The 17,542-nt window shown below is 37.3% G+C and overlaps 1 protein-coding gene across 1 annotated transcript in view; it reads right to left on the bottom strand.

Annotated features, from left to right (window-relative positions):
* Positions 1–15,383, bottom strand: part of ugcg (UDP-glucose ceramide glucosyltransferase) — a 32,466-nt gene extending 17,083 nt beyond the window's left edge. The window contains exons 1-2 of the mRNA XM_067398247.1: positions 15,226–15,383; positions 5,349–5,490 (exon numbers count right to left, since the gene is read on the bottom strand). Coding sequence (XP_067254348.1) covers positions 5,349–5,490; positions 15,226–15,323 — 240 coding nt within the window. The 5' untranslated portion in view covers positions 15,324–15,383. The remainder of the gene's footprint in view (positions 1–5,348; positions 5,491–15,225) is intronic.
* Positions 15,384–17,542: the final 2,159 nt, after the last annotated feature.

The following is a 17,542-nucleotide window of genomic DNA, read 5'->3' as shown; positions in this document are numbered from 1 at the left end:
AGGGCCTCTGCTTTTAAAAAAAACAAACAAACAAATAAATAAAAAAAATTATTAGTTTTATTCTAGCATCAAGTATTATTTAACGCTTGAATGTGGGTAAGTTTAATAAAAAAAGCAACATTTTGAACAAAAAGATAAAATAGTGAGACTACAATGTACAAAAGTAAAGCTTTTAATCACTTGTTTCTGCTCCCTTTTTGCCTGTGTTTTGATTTGTTAATTGGGATAAATATGTGGGATAAAGTAGAGACTGATATAAACGGACCCAAAAATCAAAGTGCAAAGATTTATAATAGCATTTGTAGTACTGTTTTTAATGTATGCTGCATTTTACTTTTACTTTACAATAAAGATCTTTTTTTTGTAAACTAAAGATGCAACTCATTTCTCTCTTCATTAAAAATAAATAAAACATTTCCAGAACCAAAGCCACTGAAAAACCTGACAAAACCTGAAAAACATTCTCTGTTATATTGGACTGTCATAAGAATTCAGATTAGATTCAGGTTTATACAACAAATGCAGTGCAGTTGTAAAGGCATCACTAACAATCAAGTTTGTACTACCATTTCAAACCCTGCTCTCATCAAAAGAGATTGAGAAGACTGGAGTTTCTGGTCAGGGCAGGTCATTGCATTTCATATTATACACCAGATCTATTTCATTTTTAATTTAGGAGCACTGACAGATGGCTTACAACTAAGCACGATCATCCAAAGGGAAATTTCTCAGAGTTGTCCCAACTGGAAAAGCTCCTCATTAGAAAAGCATCAGTGATTTATCCAAAGCTTTGTGTTCAAGTCAGGATGCAAAATAGAAACACTGTAATTAGATGGTGGCAGTGCTCAGCAACAAAGATACATATTACCAGGGGACGCACCCTGCACGTTTCCATCATGTCTACGGTAACCTCTTCATTACTGAAGCACAGAGTCACTGCCTTTAGTGAAACCTTAATGAACTTCCTAGATGGGTGAACCTCATGAAACTTGAAAGAACATATCCAGATCATATTTCACGCAAAAACGCAATGATATATTTTGCTTTTAAAAACATTTTTACCCTACTTTACAATATAAAATTTTTACAGTTCATGGTTTTCATAAAAATATTAAGCAGTACAACTGTTGATAATAATGCTAAATGTTTCTTGAGCATTAAATCATTATATTAGAAGGAATAAATGACATTTTACAATACGTTCAAAGAAATTATACTTTAAATTGTAATAATATATTACAGTTTTTACAGCATTTTCTTTTCTTTTTACTGCCAAAATGCTTTAAGTAGGCTTTAGTTTCTTTATGCAAAATACAATGTCTTATTTTTGCATAACTATTGGGTAAAATATGACCTGGACATGCTTTTGTGAGATTCATCAAGGTATAGTTTTACCTCTGAAAATGCTCAGAGCCTAAAGTGATTTTTGGGATGGGCTTCAGATACATAAATTTGCCAGAAAAAAAAAAAAAAAAAAAAAAAAAAAATAGTCGAACATCTATTCAAAAACCTGATATATACTCTCCAGTGCCTTAAGAATGTAAAATAGGAATATCCTGTAAACAGAGAACAAACTTTATCTACATAAATGCAAAGCAGTGGTAGTTGTGGGAATTTACAACCCGAATTCTGGAAATGTTGGGACATTTTTCACATTTGAATGAAATGAAAACTAAGACTTTCAAATCACATGAGTCAATGTTTTATTCACAATCAAACATAGATAAATGTTTAAACTGAGAAATGTTTCAATTTTATGTACAAAATGAGCTCATTTCAAATTTGATACCTGCTACAGGTCTCAAAATAGTTGGGACGGGGGCATGTTTACCATGGTGTAGCATCTCTTCTTTTCAAAACGGCGTGAAGACGTCTGGGTATCGAGGTTATGAGTTTCTGGAGTTTTGGCGTTGAAATTTGGTCCCATTCTTGCCTGATGTAGGATTCCAGCTGCTGAAGAGTTCGTGGTCATCTTTGACACATTTTTTGACATACTCTATAGGGGAAAGATATGGACTGCAGGCAGGCCAATTCAGCACCCGGACTCTTCTACGACAAAGCCATGCTGTTGTAATAACTGCAGTATATGGTTTTGCATTGTCCTGCTGAAATGCACAAGGCCTTCCCTGAACTAGACATCATCCGGAGGGGAGCATTTGTTGCTCTAAAACCTTTTATACCTTTCAGCATTCATAGTCCCTTCCAAAACATGCAAGCAACATCCATATCTTATGCACTTATGCACCCCCATACCATCAGAGATGCTGGCTTTTGAACTGAACGCTGATAAGATGCTGGAAGGTCTCCCTCCTCTTTAACCTGAAGGACACGGTGTCCGTGATTTCCAACAAGAAGGTCAAATTTGGACTCGTCTGGCACTTTTCCACTCTGAAACAGTCCATTTCAAATGAGCCTTGGCTCACAGGACATGATAGCACTTCTGGACCATGTTCAAATATGGCTTCCTTTTTGCATGAGAGAGTTTTAGTTGGCATCTGCAGATGGCACGGCGGATTGTGTTTACCGACAGTGGTTTCTGGAAGTATTTCTGGGCCCATTTAGTAATGTCATTGACACAATCACAACGATGAGTGATGCAGTGTCGTCTGAGGAACCAAAGACCACAGGCTTCCAATAAAGGTCTTCGACCTTGTCCCTTACGCACAGAGATTTCTTCAGTTTCTCTGAATCTTTTGATGATGTTATGCACTGTAGATGATGAGATTTGCACATTGTTTTTAAAGTATTCCACAATCTTTTTACGCATTCTTTCACAGCTCTGCCCATCTTTACTCTGCCTCTCTAAGACATCCCTTGTATAGCTAATCATGTTACAGACCTGATATCAGTTAATCAGTTGCTAGATGTTCTCCCAGCTGAACCTTTTCAAAATGTATTGCTTTTTCAGCATTTTGTTGCCCCCGTGCCAACTTTTTTGAGACTTGTAGCAGGCATCAAATTTGAAATTAGCTCATTTAGTGGATAAAGGTGTGAAATTTCTCAGTTTAAAAATTTATGTTATACATGTTCTATTGTGAATAAAATATTGGCTCATGTGATTTGAAAGTCTTAGTTTTCATTTCATTCAAATGTGAAAAATGTCCCAACATTTCCAGAATTCAGGTTGTAGTTTTGATTAGTGTTTCAACTTTGTTTCATGTACCTTCTATGTAGGCGTCTTGGTACGATTCAAGCTTTTTCATGTTTTAAAACATACCACCAACACTTTCTGACTGACCACAAGAAAAGGAAAGTATTAATAAGTATTGTTAAACATAATGAGAATTTAATTTTTTTCCATCTGGTTTTGTTTTATATTATCCGGCGGACTGTACATATCCCTTACAGGGGAATAAACAACTGTATCTATATACATTTTCACAAAAACATGTATTTTCATGAACATGAACAATGGAAAGACTTAACCGAACTACATGAAATGTTAAAATATCAATTTGAACTACTCAGATTTTGTTTCATGAATTAAGAGGCAGGAAGCTTTTGCAGCATTTCTTAAAAGGTCACTATGCACACAAACTGACAAAAGGACATGTCAGTGGTTTTCACAGGATGTGCTCAAGAATGAAGGTGTGAAAATTGGCTTCTCAAAAAAAGATATAGTACAAATATAAACTGTGAAGTTTAGTCATCTAGTAACATCATTCAAATCTTTAACAACCTTATAATCTTATAAACAAACTGAAGTATGGGACATTTACTTAAAGGTGCCCTAGATTCAAAAATTGAATTTACCTCGGCATAGTTGAATAACAAGAGTTCAGTACATGGAAATGACATACAGTGAGTCTCAAACTCCATTGTTTCCTCCTCCTTATATAAATCTCATTTGTTTAAAAGACCTCCGAAGAACAGATGAATCTCAACATAACATCGACTGTTACGTAACAGTCGGGGTGTACGCCCCCAATATTTGCATATGTCAGCCCATGATTGAGGCATTACACACAAGGGCAGCCAGTATTAACGTCTGGATGAAAGGCATTAGACAAGGGCAGAACGTCTGGATCTGTGCACAGCTGAATCAACAGACTAGGTAAGCAAGCAAGGACAATAGCAAAAAATGGCAGATGGAGCAATAATAACTGACATGATCCATGATATCATGATATTTTTAGTGATATTTGTAAATTGTCTTTCGAAATGTTTCTTTAGCATGTTGCTAATGTACTGTTAAATGTGGTTAAAGTTACCATCGTTTATTACTGTATTCATGAAGACAAGAGAGCCATCGCTATTTTCATTTTTAAACACTTGCAGTCTGTATAATTCATAAACAACTTCATTCTTTACAAATCTCTCCAACAGTGTAGCAATAGCCGTTAGCCACAGAGCATAGCCTCAAACTCATTCAGAATCAATGTAAACATCAAAATAAACACTGTACTTACGCAATTAGACATGCTGCATGACGAACACTTTGTAAAGATCCATTTTGAGGGTTATATTAGCTGTATGAACTTTTTTTATGTTGTTTAAGGCAAGCGTGAGCTCTTGGGGCGTGGAGCACCAGATTTAAAGGGCCACACACCCTGAATCGGCTCATTTCTAATTATGCCCCAAAATAGGCAGTTAAAAAAATCTATGGGGTATTTTGAGCTGAAACTTCAGACACATTCAGGGGACACCTTAGACTTATATTACATCTTTTAAAAAAAAGTTCTAGGGCACCTTTAATTGAAATTTAATCTTTAAAAGGTAAGATCATCCATTCTTTCATTGTTTTGTTGTTTTCAAAATGCTATTCAATTTGGAATCGGATCAAAACACAGGCGGAAAAGAAGCAGAAACAAGTGATATAAGCATCATTTACGCACATGTAAAAAAGCGCAATCACCAAACAATGAACAGCATATAAATCAAAACTGCCTAATGTTACCAAATGAAATGTCAAACCCAGGAGGAGGTACAGGACTGTGAAGCTTTGGGGGGTGTTAATGAACTTGATCTACTCATCTATGTTTTGATCATCTGGACGTAGTCTTTGACAAAAACGTGATTTTCTCAGCTTTTTGTTTAAAATGTTGCTTTTTTTAAATTAAACTTACCCACATTCAAGTGTATGAAGCTAAAAGCAGACACTATCTATCTTTTGATATATTGCATGTGCAGTTATTTACAAAACAAAATATTCTTGGGGCCATGAAATTCATCAAAAATGCTGGCGGTGGCAGGCAACTTTTTAAAAAAACAACACTGGCGGGGAAAGAATTATGATTGTTTCAAACACATAATAGCAAACAGATATAATAATAATTTGGACTTGACTGTCAGCAACTCGAAACAGCAGGGTAAGTAACATCAGGGTCAAAGAGCTTAGAGGATGGTACCTTGGGATAGTCCAGCTCAAAAAACGTCTCAAGATTGTTTATTAGATTGGGGTCCACACCCTTGAGGGGCTTCAGCAGCGAGACACCAGCCAGTTTGCTGTACGGCACCTTGTCTGGGGTCTTCTTGTTGAGATGCAGACGGCTGAAAAAAAAGATATATGTCAGCTTTTAATAATTACATTTTGTGCATTTCATAAATCCAAGGATGTTATGCTCATTTCTTTGCTTGGATAGTGAATTTCAGGTGGAAGATTTCTGGGATTTCTGTGGCCTACTTCAGCAGCAGCAAATATTTCTAAGCATTTATTCTAGGATTTTTTTCCCACCAAGTGGTAAAGCAACTGATGACATTAAAGGAATAGTTCACCCAAAAATGAAAATTCTGTCATCATTTACTCACTCTCAAGTTCCAATGTCATAGCATTTTTTCCATACTATGGAAGTCAATGGGGTCCATCAACCCATACCCATAATGCCCATAATAAAGTACCCATTGGATACCTTCTGGAGCCAGTTATTCTCAAATGAGAAATGTATAGCTTGACAATGTCACATGGCCAAAAGCAAAATAAATGTCAATACATTTGTGACAATCAATAATTACAAGAGACTTTTAAATAAAGAGAAAGCAAATAAGACGCCTGCTTTTAAAACACTCCCGTGTTTATCTGTGTAAGTGCTCGGTGAAGAGCGTCAAAGATGTCTAATTACAACATGTTTTTTAAGTTGATCAAATTTGGCATTTCACAGACATATCTGTTGAGCGCGTGAACATAATGGCTAATCAGAGGTGTTTACGAATCCACTCAAAATGCTACAGGGACATTTTGACAACACTAGTTTGCTGTGATGCAATCATGAAATTTCAATGGGGATTTGGGAATTAAACTACAACAAGAACAAGGTCTATTTTGCACACATTGAGTGAAATACTGGTTACTCGACTACAGGTTGCAAATAGTTGTATGCAAATAACCAAGTGAAGGCTGCAACACATGCACATGTATTATTTCAAACAGCGATCTACTGTTTTGTTTGCAGTTTGACTGGCAGCTGATTATTCATTATAGCAAGGCAGCTGATCCAACTGGTTTAGTTTCCAAAGTTACAGCAGTTTCACTTTTACGGATATTTGTCACATTCACACACTTGTCATACTTTGAAAAAAAAGAAAAGAAAAGAACCCCCATGGACTTTATGAGCCCCTCTCTGGCATTCATGTTCTGGTCTTGCTTTGATGGAAAAATTCTCAGGTAATGTTGAGTTAACCGTGTCAGTGTTCATAGAGGCATTTCTTGGGCAATTTGAATAGCCATCCCGGCACCCTCTGCCTCTCTGGAATGCCACTTGTGCCCTTCTTGTCTGTTTCTGTCTGAAGGGCCTGGAGTCTTTCCTGACACACTTGCCAGCACTCCACAGAACGAGCGGAGAAGCTTTCAAGATTGCCACAGCCATTAAAAGCTGGAAGAACGATTTAGCTGTCTGAGCATGTTTGCTTCTAAGAGATAAGTTTGCCTAACTTGACTGCCAAAACATCACTGTTGGAGGAGCTGTTGGCACTTTCTTATGAATGTCAAACAACATGTCAAGCTCCATGTAATGGAAGGACTGAACGATGGGAAAAAAGATAATAAAATGGGAGATAAACCAGCATCAATTTGTGTTTCTATTAGTGTGTAATAGAACAATATATATCGGCCAGGCTGAATAATCTGCAGATATTTGAAAATATCTGCATCAACTGATGACTAACTGATTAGCTGACGTGGACATCCCAGTTGTCTCGACATTTTTGACTAGAAGTATAAAGTTGTATTATACATAGATATGTCAATTATAGAGACTGATAATCGGTTTAACTGATATTTGAGACAACTATTCACAATTTTCTTCTTAATCGGTTATCAGTTGGTTATCAAGGAAACACATGATCCAAGTTAGCCGCTTTCTCCAATGGTAGAGCCACAAACCCCGATATCTCCCAATAATAAGACCAGCTCTGCTCATGCTCAACTGCCTAACTGAATATGACGTATTCTAATCAAAACAATGAGGGTAAGATGAAAATTACCAATATTTTGGCTGAAATGAAATGTTATCATTTAAACACTATGAATAATTATGTCCGAAATGCCACAATCACACGCAAATTTTCAGAGATAGTGGAAAGACAGCTTAAAGGTGCCGTAGAACGTGTTTTCAAAAGATGTAATATAAGTCTAAGGTGTCCCCTGAATGTGTCTGAAATTTCAGCTCAAAATACCCCATATATTTTTTTTTTATTAATTTTTTAAACTGCCTATTTTGGGGCAACATTTAATTTGTGCCGATTCAGGCTGCGGCCCCTTTAAATTCTTGTGCTCAGCTCGTGACTGCCTTAAACAGCATAAACAAAGTTCACACAGCTAATATAACCCTCAAAATGGATCTTTACAAAGTGTTCGTCATGCAACATGTCTAATCACGCAAGTACAGTGTTTATTTTGATGTTTACATTGATTCTGAATGAGTTTGAGGCTATGCTCCGTGGCTAATGGGCTAATGCTAACATTACACACACTGTTGGAGAGATTTATAAAGAATGAAGTTGTTTTTTTATGAATTATACAGACTGCAAGTGTTTAAAAAATGAAAATAACGACTTGTCTTCGTGAATACAGTAAGAAACGATGGTAACTTTAACCACATTTAACAGTACATTAGTCAAATGCTAAAAAAACATTTAGAAAGAGTTTACAAATATCACTAAAAATATCATGGATCATGTCAGTTATTATTGCTCCATCTGCCATTTTTCGCTGTTGTTCTTGCTTGCTTACCTAATCTGTTGATCCAGCTGTGCACAGATCCAGACGTTAATACTGGCTGCCCTTGTCTAATGCCTTGAACATGAGCTGGCATATGCAAATATTAGGGGCGTACATATTAATGATCCCGACTGTTACGTAACAGTCGGTGTTATGTTGAGATTTGCCTGTTCTTCGGAGGACTTTTAAACAAATGAGATTTATATAAGGAGGAGGAAACAATGGAGTTTGAGACTCACTGTATGTCATTTCCATGTACTGAACTCTTGTTATTTAACTATGCCGAGGTAAATTCAATTTTTAATTCTAGGGCACCTTTAACAATTTAACAATTAAACAAAAAAACAACAATATAAATTCAATAAAAATATAATGGCAATATTATTTTTATTATCATTTTTATCATTAATTATTATTATTTGCCTTACCTAAATGTTAATTTCCTTTTGTTGTGACCACTCGCATCATTTCCTGATCCCGTCCCTCCCTCCTCTCCCTGTAATTCCATTGGACTACCATCAATAAAATGGCAAAAACATTACTAGCCCTTCCTTCCTTTGATGACCTACAAAATCATATGATGTATCGGTAAAGGAAATGCCTCTTATTCATGCATGTGTAATGTGTTAACTCAGCTCTGCACACGAGGGAATCAGTAAGGGAATTTCTAAAAGCTCGGAGAGCAGCTCTTCCCATAGTTCATGTAAGAGACGCTCCTGCTGGAGGTGTCGGCCTCTCTTACGCTCTATTAAATATGGGGGGCAACACGGCCTCATCTCACTGCCTCAGACCATTAGTGGAATGGGAATGTAACAGCCCACCGCCAGCCCAGTGCTCCAAAACGTCAGTAAAAAGACCATATGCCTAAACAATGGCAAAATTTTAATTAACCATTGGGAATTCATTTCCTTTGATTACTCATGGTACATGCATGCCCCAAAGGCTGAAACTCATCTTTAAAAAGAAAGCATTATTTCCTTTATACAAAGAATGAGATTTGGATGTGGGAGGCACATTTCCGAAGTACAGCGTAACAAAAGATGGCATGTTAGTTAAAGCGAGATGCAACAACTGTCAGCATTCAAAAGCGCTCTAGAAATATGCATCAGCTATACTTATTAATTTCAGTTTTATAAATGGTGTTTTCTAAGCCATACATAACCTTTACTATTGCTTCTGCTACTTACATTTGAACAAACCTCTTAGTATTAAACTTAGACATGAAAATGAACCTGCGTCGTTTGTGCCACATTTATGAATGACAACTTGTGCCACTGAAGGAGGCATAGAGCTAATATAATAAATAAATAATAAGCTATAAAAAAATAAAGCTAAACAATCTATAATAATTTAATAAAACTAAATTATATTAAATTCATATGTAACTGTATAAGTCATTATTAAACTATTAAAACCAAATCAGTTATTTGTTTTCTAACTTTTTTGTAAAGAAAAATGTGTGTAATGAAAAAAAATATATAATTTTTTGACTTTTGAAAATACTGAAATATTGGGAAGAACAAACTACAAGCATTAAAAATTCTTATTGAGACTTTAAAAGTGGTGTTTTTTAAACTTTAAGTAACCTGAACTTTACCACATTTTGCTGAATTATTGTGGGTAAAATCCAGTCAACAGACAGTTTGTGTTAGGGTGAAAGATTTCCTCAAGCAGATTTCACAACTGATTTCGTCTTGAGCAGATAAGTGAAAATCTGGAAAAACCTTGGCTAGGAAGCTAACAGAACTTTCTCTGTGTGGAAATCTTATGTACACATGACATGCACTACTTTCCCACTTTATGCAAAGAGGAAAGGATTACATAAAGATTTTACTAAATAGATGTTATCACACTGGGTCAAACGTCACATACCAGAAGAACATGAGAAGAACTGGATCTGAGGAACCAGGAAATGCGTCACATGAATGAGGATTCCACTTGGGCGAGGTCCCCACAGGACGAGCCTCACATGATCCCCACACCTGACTACTGAAACTAGGTGTCATCTCAGTTCTCAAAGACAATCTCAATTACATCACTGAACCTGTATTTCTTCACCCTAACGTCTCTCTGTCGCTGCCGTTAAAGAATTACCCAACCAGATAAACAATATAATAGAACATTAAAGGGTTAGTTCACCCAAAAATGAAAATTCTGTCATTTATTTCTTACCCTCATGCCGTTCCACACCCGTAACCTTCATTAATCTTCAGAACACAAATTAAGATATTTTAGTTCAAATCCGATAGCTCCATGAGGCCTCCATAGGGTAATATCACTTCCTCTGCCAAGATCCATAAAGGTACTAAAATCACATCTAAATCAGTTCATGTGCGTACAGTCGTTTAATATTAATATTATAAAGCGACGAGAATATTTTTGGTGCGCCAAAAAACAAAACAAAATAACGACTTATCCAGTGATGACCAATTTCAAAACAATTCTTCAGGAAGCATCGGAGCATTGTGAATCTGTGTGTGTCGAATCTGCAGTTCGGAGCACCAAAGTCACGTGATTTCAGCAGTTTGGCGGGTTTGAACCGCGATCCGATTCATGATTCGATACACTGATTCATAATGCTTCGATGCTTCCTGAAGCAGTGTTTTGAAATCGGTCATCACTAAATAAATCGTTATTTTGCTTTCTTGGCGCACCAAAAATATTCTCGTTGGTTTATAATATTAATATTGAACCACTGTACTCACATGAACTGATTTAAATTTGTTTTTAGTACCTTTATGGATCTTGACAGAGGAAGTGACATTACTCCCTATGGAGGCCTCACGGAGCCATCGGATTTGAACAAAAATATCTTAATTTGTGTTCTGAAGATTAAAGAAGGTTACGGGTGTGGAACGGCATGAGGGTGAGTAATAAATGACAGAATTTTTATTTTTGGGTGAACTAACCCTTTAAAAGGTGTTATAACTTTTCTTTTTGATTAAAATCACCCCATTTAATTTAATGTTCCATGTGCACATTCAAAAAAAGTGTTGCAAATACATTTCTAATGTAAATCTGATGCATTAAAATATCATTAAATCCAATTATATAAAAAGGAAAACACTAACAGACTACTGACCACTTATGAAAAGATATCAAAATTTAGGGATGGGTACTGAAACCCGGTATTAAACAGGACACAGGGCTTAATTTTTAAAGACGGTAGTAGTATCAATAAGCACCAATGTTATCGGTTTTGCATTTGGTACTGGAGAAATTAAAGTCGGCATGAAACAAAGGTTGTGATAAAGGCCCCGATATAGTTCAAACGAAATTGAAGAACGAACTGATGCGACGTCATTTTGAACAAAATCAGGCCTAAACGAAGTTTGTTTTGGAAGTTCGAAAACAGCTTGCCAAAGCAAACTCTCAGGAAAAGTTCGCTCAAGCTGCAAAACACCTTCGTACTACCAGTGGTAAGTGACAAAACGCAATAGGAGGGGAGCCTCACTCCTTCTTTCATGCGGAACTCCTGTCTGACTCATTTCATCTGTTGAGTTTGTTGAGGTAAGATCTCCGTGGGTAAAAACATGAACACACTGGATAGCCGCTTTATAGTACAATATGAAGTTGTGCTTCTGATGAAATGAGGCACTGACACTGTTTTTCATGTTTGATACTGTAAAGCTGCTTGTTTTTAAGTAGGGCTGGGCAATATATCGCATGAGATTGTCACGCACATTTCGTCAGTAAAGCCGGTTCCCTGATTGCCGCTAAATCACCATCACCTGCCTTCAAATGGAGCGGCATTTAATAGACAGAGCCGTAGTTCACTGACAAGCTACGCAATATCGCGTTCATTATCGAAGGCGATTCATCTGCGATAATGAACACAATATTTGTTTGTTTTTGTTTTTTTAAGTAAGGGATAATAAAAAAAAACAAGCAGAAAATGTTTCACCCAACTTTAGATGAACTTATATGAGGTTTAATGTAAAGTAAATAACCCAAATGGGTCAATTTTTACACTTGTTTCATGGTGACTTTATCTCACCTACCGTTTCTAATTTGCGATAATATTAAGACATTCGTCGATGATGCATGTTTGCTATTCGCAATCAAGAAGAAAGATCTCTCTGGCGTGGAGTCTGTATCTAGCACATTGAACACGAAAGCCCCTGCTTAAATAGTGACGAAGGCAGAGAGAAGCATGGTTACACTTGGTTAGAAGCATGGTTACACACTAGAGTCGATGCAGAAAAAGCACTTTGCCACAGTTGCAACAAGAGGAAACAAACAATCTGTCCAAACATCTCTCTGTGCAGACAGAGAAATGTTTTTGACTGCCTAGCTAGGTCACCTTTGGTTGCCCGATCTACATCAGGTATTTAAGTTTGCAGCACTTCCCAGATAGCAATGGCATATAATCATTACGTAATCAAGGTCTCTCACGCTATCGAAACAATGTTGATCTCCAACATTGGTCCAACATCTTGAATCAACTCTGTTCTTGACACTTAAAACAAGTGTAAAAATCGACCCATTTGGGTTATTTACTTTAGATGAACTTATATGAGGTTTAATGTAAAGTTGGGTGAAACATTTTCTACTTGTTTTTTTAATATCCCTTACTTAAATTATAAATATTTAATAAAGTTTAATAAAATAATTTATTAAAAACACAAATCACATTTAGTTTCCCTTTTACTTTACAAATATTTACAAATATAAATCTTTAGAGTAGGTTTGTCACAGTACCAAAGTTTCATTAATCTGTACCAATACCAGTAAAATTGTGCGGTTTTCGGTACCAGTTGACCCTTCGCCGGAATTTGATTGACAAGCAATCTAACCAATCAGAAAGCAGAATCTGCCATTTTGTCTGATAAAGAAGTTAGGAGTTAGAAGATTAACCTCGGTGGACTTAAACTTGTGACAGCGCCATAGCTTGTCGGACAAAGCAGAAGTAACGAAAGGGGGCGGGTCTTTGCGAAGGGTCAATTGAAATCCAAAAAAAAAAAAAAAAACTTAAATCAAGTACTTTAAGAAAAAAAAAAAAAAAAAAAACCACTTATTTACATTGCGTTTACACTTTGTCGGTTGTAATGAAAGGATTTGCTGTTGCACAAAATAAAACCTTGTGTGTTTTCAGCGGTGTCAAGCAGATTCTGACCAACTTACTGACTAGCACCTCAAAAAGGTCATTGCACTCACACACTCAACAGATATGATATTGTGATTGGCTACAATGCTCAACATTTTAAGCGGCTTATTAAAAAAAAAACAACGAAAAAAAAAAAATACCAGATTAAACTACCAGATCAATAATCAGTATTGGTAATAGTAGCAGTACTGGATCAGTGGCAACAAGTGAACTACTTTCAATTAGAAAGAAAGCAGTTGACCCCAGGGTACAACCTGATCATGGAATTCAGTCCTTTCATTCTACTCTCAAAACAGATCAATGTGAGTGACCTCATGAATGACTCGTGGTTGTGGACTCGTGACCAGCTGTGTGGCATCAAAGGCAGAACATAATGCAAAGAAATAACAAACCCCCGTTAAAAAAAAAAAAAAAGTCACAATCATCTTTTGGGCCAGAATCCATTTATAAATTGGATCCAATTAAAATATCTGCAATTTCAAAAGTGCTCTTCATTCCAAAGCTTTACTGAAAACACACACTCATGTATGTGTGCATGATGTCTGCATATGGTTGGTACTAAAAACTGACAGACCTCAAAACCACTGAGCTTGTTCAAGATGAACAGCAACTCAAAATCTCATGATCAGAGCAGTCAAACAGCCTTCCTGAAACATTACAGTATTTCATAAGCATTTCAAAGAGACACAAACAAAGAGAGCTGACTTCGAGACTCGTTTGAATGAGTCGTATGACCCGTGATGACCTTCTCCTGAACCCTGGCCATTTTTGCATTGGCGGGTAAATATGAACACATCATTTGGGAGTTTGCAAATGTCAAAAAAATTATCCTGTAAGACAGACACGACCTAGAAGAGCCTCTATAATCAGTCTGACACAGATCAGATAAAGTCACAAAGTCTAGTTTCTGAAAGACCATCACTGAATTCTGTAGTAGTAGAATCAGAGCATGGTAGAGGCAAAGCCAACTCACATGACACATTGTTACAGGTGGAGGAAACTCCCGACCCAAAGTTCCTTAGTTACCATTACCAAAGTTCAGTTCATTACAGTTCATTAAGTAGTATCATATGATGTACACTACCAGTCAGAAGATCAGACACACTTGACTGAATTTATTTGAATTTGAAATATATGTGTGTGTGTGTGTGATATTTTATATATATATATATATATATATATATATATATATATATATATATATATATATATATATATATATAAAATTGGTAGATCTAACGTTATAGGATACAAAATTATTAGGAGACAATACGTTATGAATAATGAACAACATTGGTTAACTTTACAGTAAACTGATGACTTTAACAATGGAAATCAAAAGCGTCTGTGAGCGATAAGCTTTCAAAACATGACCTGCCTAAACAAAACCATACAATATGTAAATATATTCCATTTAAACCATGAAAGCCGGTTGTTTGGTGAGGCTAACTGAAGTAGCTTCGACTCCCACCACTGAGAATTAATAAAAGACCCTTGAGAAACGAAGCCCACAAGTGATTTAAAACCAATTAGACTTCGCAAACTAACGTTAACGAATAAAATAACACGGACAGTGCGCAGTAGCTATGCTAACGATCATCGCTAGCGATAAGAAACGAGATTATTGAAGGACAAGCCAGAGGCTAATGTGTGTATGATTGACATATTATTAATAGGAGTTCTTCCCCAGCCAATTATATTAGCAATATGAACATTTTTATATAAATAAATATGTTTTTACGCGGAAACAGCGAGAGGCTGAAGAGGGAACCCGTGTTCCTGTTAGCCAGACACATACTACACCCATCTGCAGCGCGCCGCGTCAGACTACAACGCTCCCGTTACAATCAACTAAATCTGTCTACACTGCATGCTCGTGATCAGCGTCGTTGAATATAACGGAAGCGTTCTGAGCGTCGCGTTTCATGGTCTCTTTCAAATCAATGATGCCGCATTTACTTACACGTAGATGATGGACACGAGGTGCATGAGCCATAGGACGATAAACAAGAGAAATCCGAAGATGGAAAACCCTTGCAAAGCTAGATCGAGCAGGGCCATGGCTGTCCTGTGTCCGGATGCGCTGACACCTCAGTGTTCGGCCCTTATGCTGGAAGCTCTCTCACACACTCATACACACATTCAGATGACTGAGCGGGCGGGTCTGCAGGGAATCAGCGCATAGCAGAGGTGGGTGGAGCATGATGACGCAGGCAAATGGGTGCAGTGGTGCCGTTTTTTTTTTTTTTTTTTTTTTAATACAGCACATAATATCTATAATAACACTAATAAAAATAAACAACAAAAAATAAAACAAGATAAAAAGATTTTTTTTTTTTTTAAAAATGGCTATATAAGAGGACCATTATATCAAATAAAGCTGATCACATGAAGAAAAGCAGAGCAAATTCTAACAGTCCTTATAGCAGTGGTCTCAAACTCAGTTCCTGGAGGGCCACAGCGCTGCACAGTTTACCTCCAACTCACAACTTCTTGGAAGTTACTGAAGTAATCCTGAAGACCTTGATTAACTGGATCAGGTGTGTTTGATTAGGGTTGGAGCAAAACTGTGCAGAGCTGTGGCCCTCCAGGAATTGAGTTTGACACCACTGCCATATAGCTTTCTTATTAGCAGATACTGAGATCACAGAACTCTGGCAAAAACACTTGCCAGAAAAAAAGTGACATCACCAAAGTGTACCACTGTTTCACCAGAGTTCAGACAGATAGAGCATGTTAGCTTAATGTCAGCTCTAAACATTTGTATAAATTTCTTAACAGGGTAAAACCTGTGTATCAGCTTAAAGACGCTCACTGAACAGAGTAGACGCAGAGAGATGTGTGACTGCAGGGAGAAAGCAAGACCTCGCGCTCACAGGACAGTGCTGCTGAGTCAACATTACTGAGGTTTCTCCAAAAAGTCGCTTGGCGCTTTCAGAGAAAAAAAAGTCCTAAATTGCAACACTGAATAAGTGGGCATTGAAATAACTGTGGTTGTCGCGGTGGGTGGAGTCCGCGTGATCGCGCCAAACAGTACAGTGAGTCGTTTGCCATATATTTAAAACAATAATATCTTAGTCTAAACCTAAAGTAATAGTGACAAGCGATCATTTGAAATCTTAAAATCTCTAGTTTTCATAGTTGGTTTCAATACAAATTACAGAGGAAGTGTAATTTATTAATTTGCAACAAGAATATTTTCAGACTTGAAGCTCATGTGAATCAGTCCAATGGCATGGCGGGATGTCAGCCCATAGCATGTGACGTCATGACCAGGAAGCTATTTAGCGAAGAAAGTCTATCACAGGTCAACGCAGCATCATATTCCTTTCTCAAGGAACCATAGTTACAGTTGTAACCTGAGACGTTCCATTTCGAGGGAACTCGCACTGTGTCGGAAGTAGGAATGCCATGGCAATGATAATACCCATGCAGCTGTACTGACAAGTGCCTGTCTAGCGTGAATCATGGTGAGCACAGCTAAGACATGAGCGCCTGGAATCCCGGTGTGGAGTCCAGGTCTAGGTTGTAAAACCTCACAAATGCAGAGAGGACCAGCCCACCACATCACATACTTCTTGTATGGATACTTCTGGCAATAAGGCTTTTGTAGCTGCCATAGTTCTTGTAGAGTGTGCTCTGGTAGAGTGTGCTCTGACAGCCATAAGTTCAAAACTCAGCAGCAAGAGTTCTCACCTCCACCAGGCGTTCTGCTCACATTACTCCTCTACTGCATGATCTTCACTGGCTACCTGTGGCATCACGTATTCACTTTAAGATATTACTTGTTTAAGATATTACTTGTGACCTTGAGCAATGGAAAGGCGCTATATAAATAAAAGTTCTTCTTCTATAAGTGAAGGCTGACTGCACGCCCCATAAGCAAGAGAAATAGCCTTGACTATCCACTTGCTCATTATCTGCTTGGTGGCTGGATAACCTTTCCTAGGTGACCCAAAACAGACTAACAACTGATCAGAATTCCTCCACAGAGAAAATAGGTCCAAGAACCATGCTCGGGCTGGCTAGAACTACTAAGTGTAGACTGATGCTGTCCTGGTGAACTCTCTCTAGAACTCCCAGGAGCAGAGCGATTGGGGGGAAAGCATACATGTCTGCACCATGACATCCAACCCTAGTGGGGCTGGATGTATGAGGGAGAACCAGAGCGGACAGTGGGTTGTTTCTTAAAATGCAAATAGGTCCACTTCTACCTGGCTAAACTCCATCCAGATTAATTACACCACCTCAGGGTGGAGACTCCATCCCCTGGCCCTCAG

The sequence above is a fragment of the Chanodichthys erythropterus genome, chromosome 10 (genome assembly GCF_024489055.1).
Source record: "Chanodichthys erythropterus isolate Z2021 chromosome 10, ASM2448905v1, whole genome shotgun sequence".
In the NCBI taxonomy this organism is placed as follows: Eukaryota; Metazoa; Chordata; class Actinopteri; order Cypriniformes; family Xenocyprididae; genus Chanodichthys; species Chanodichthys erythropterus.
Note: the sequence above shows the minus strand (reverse complement) of the source record. Positions and strands in the feature narration are given on the sequence as shown.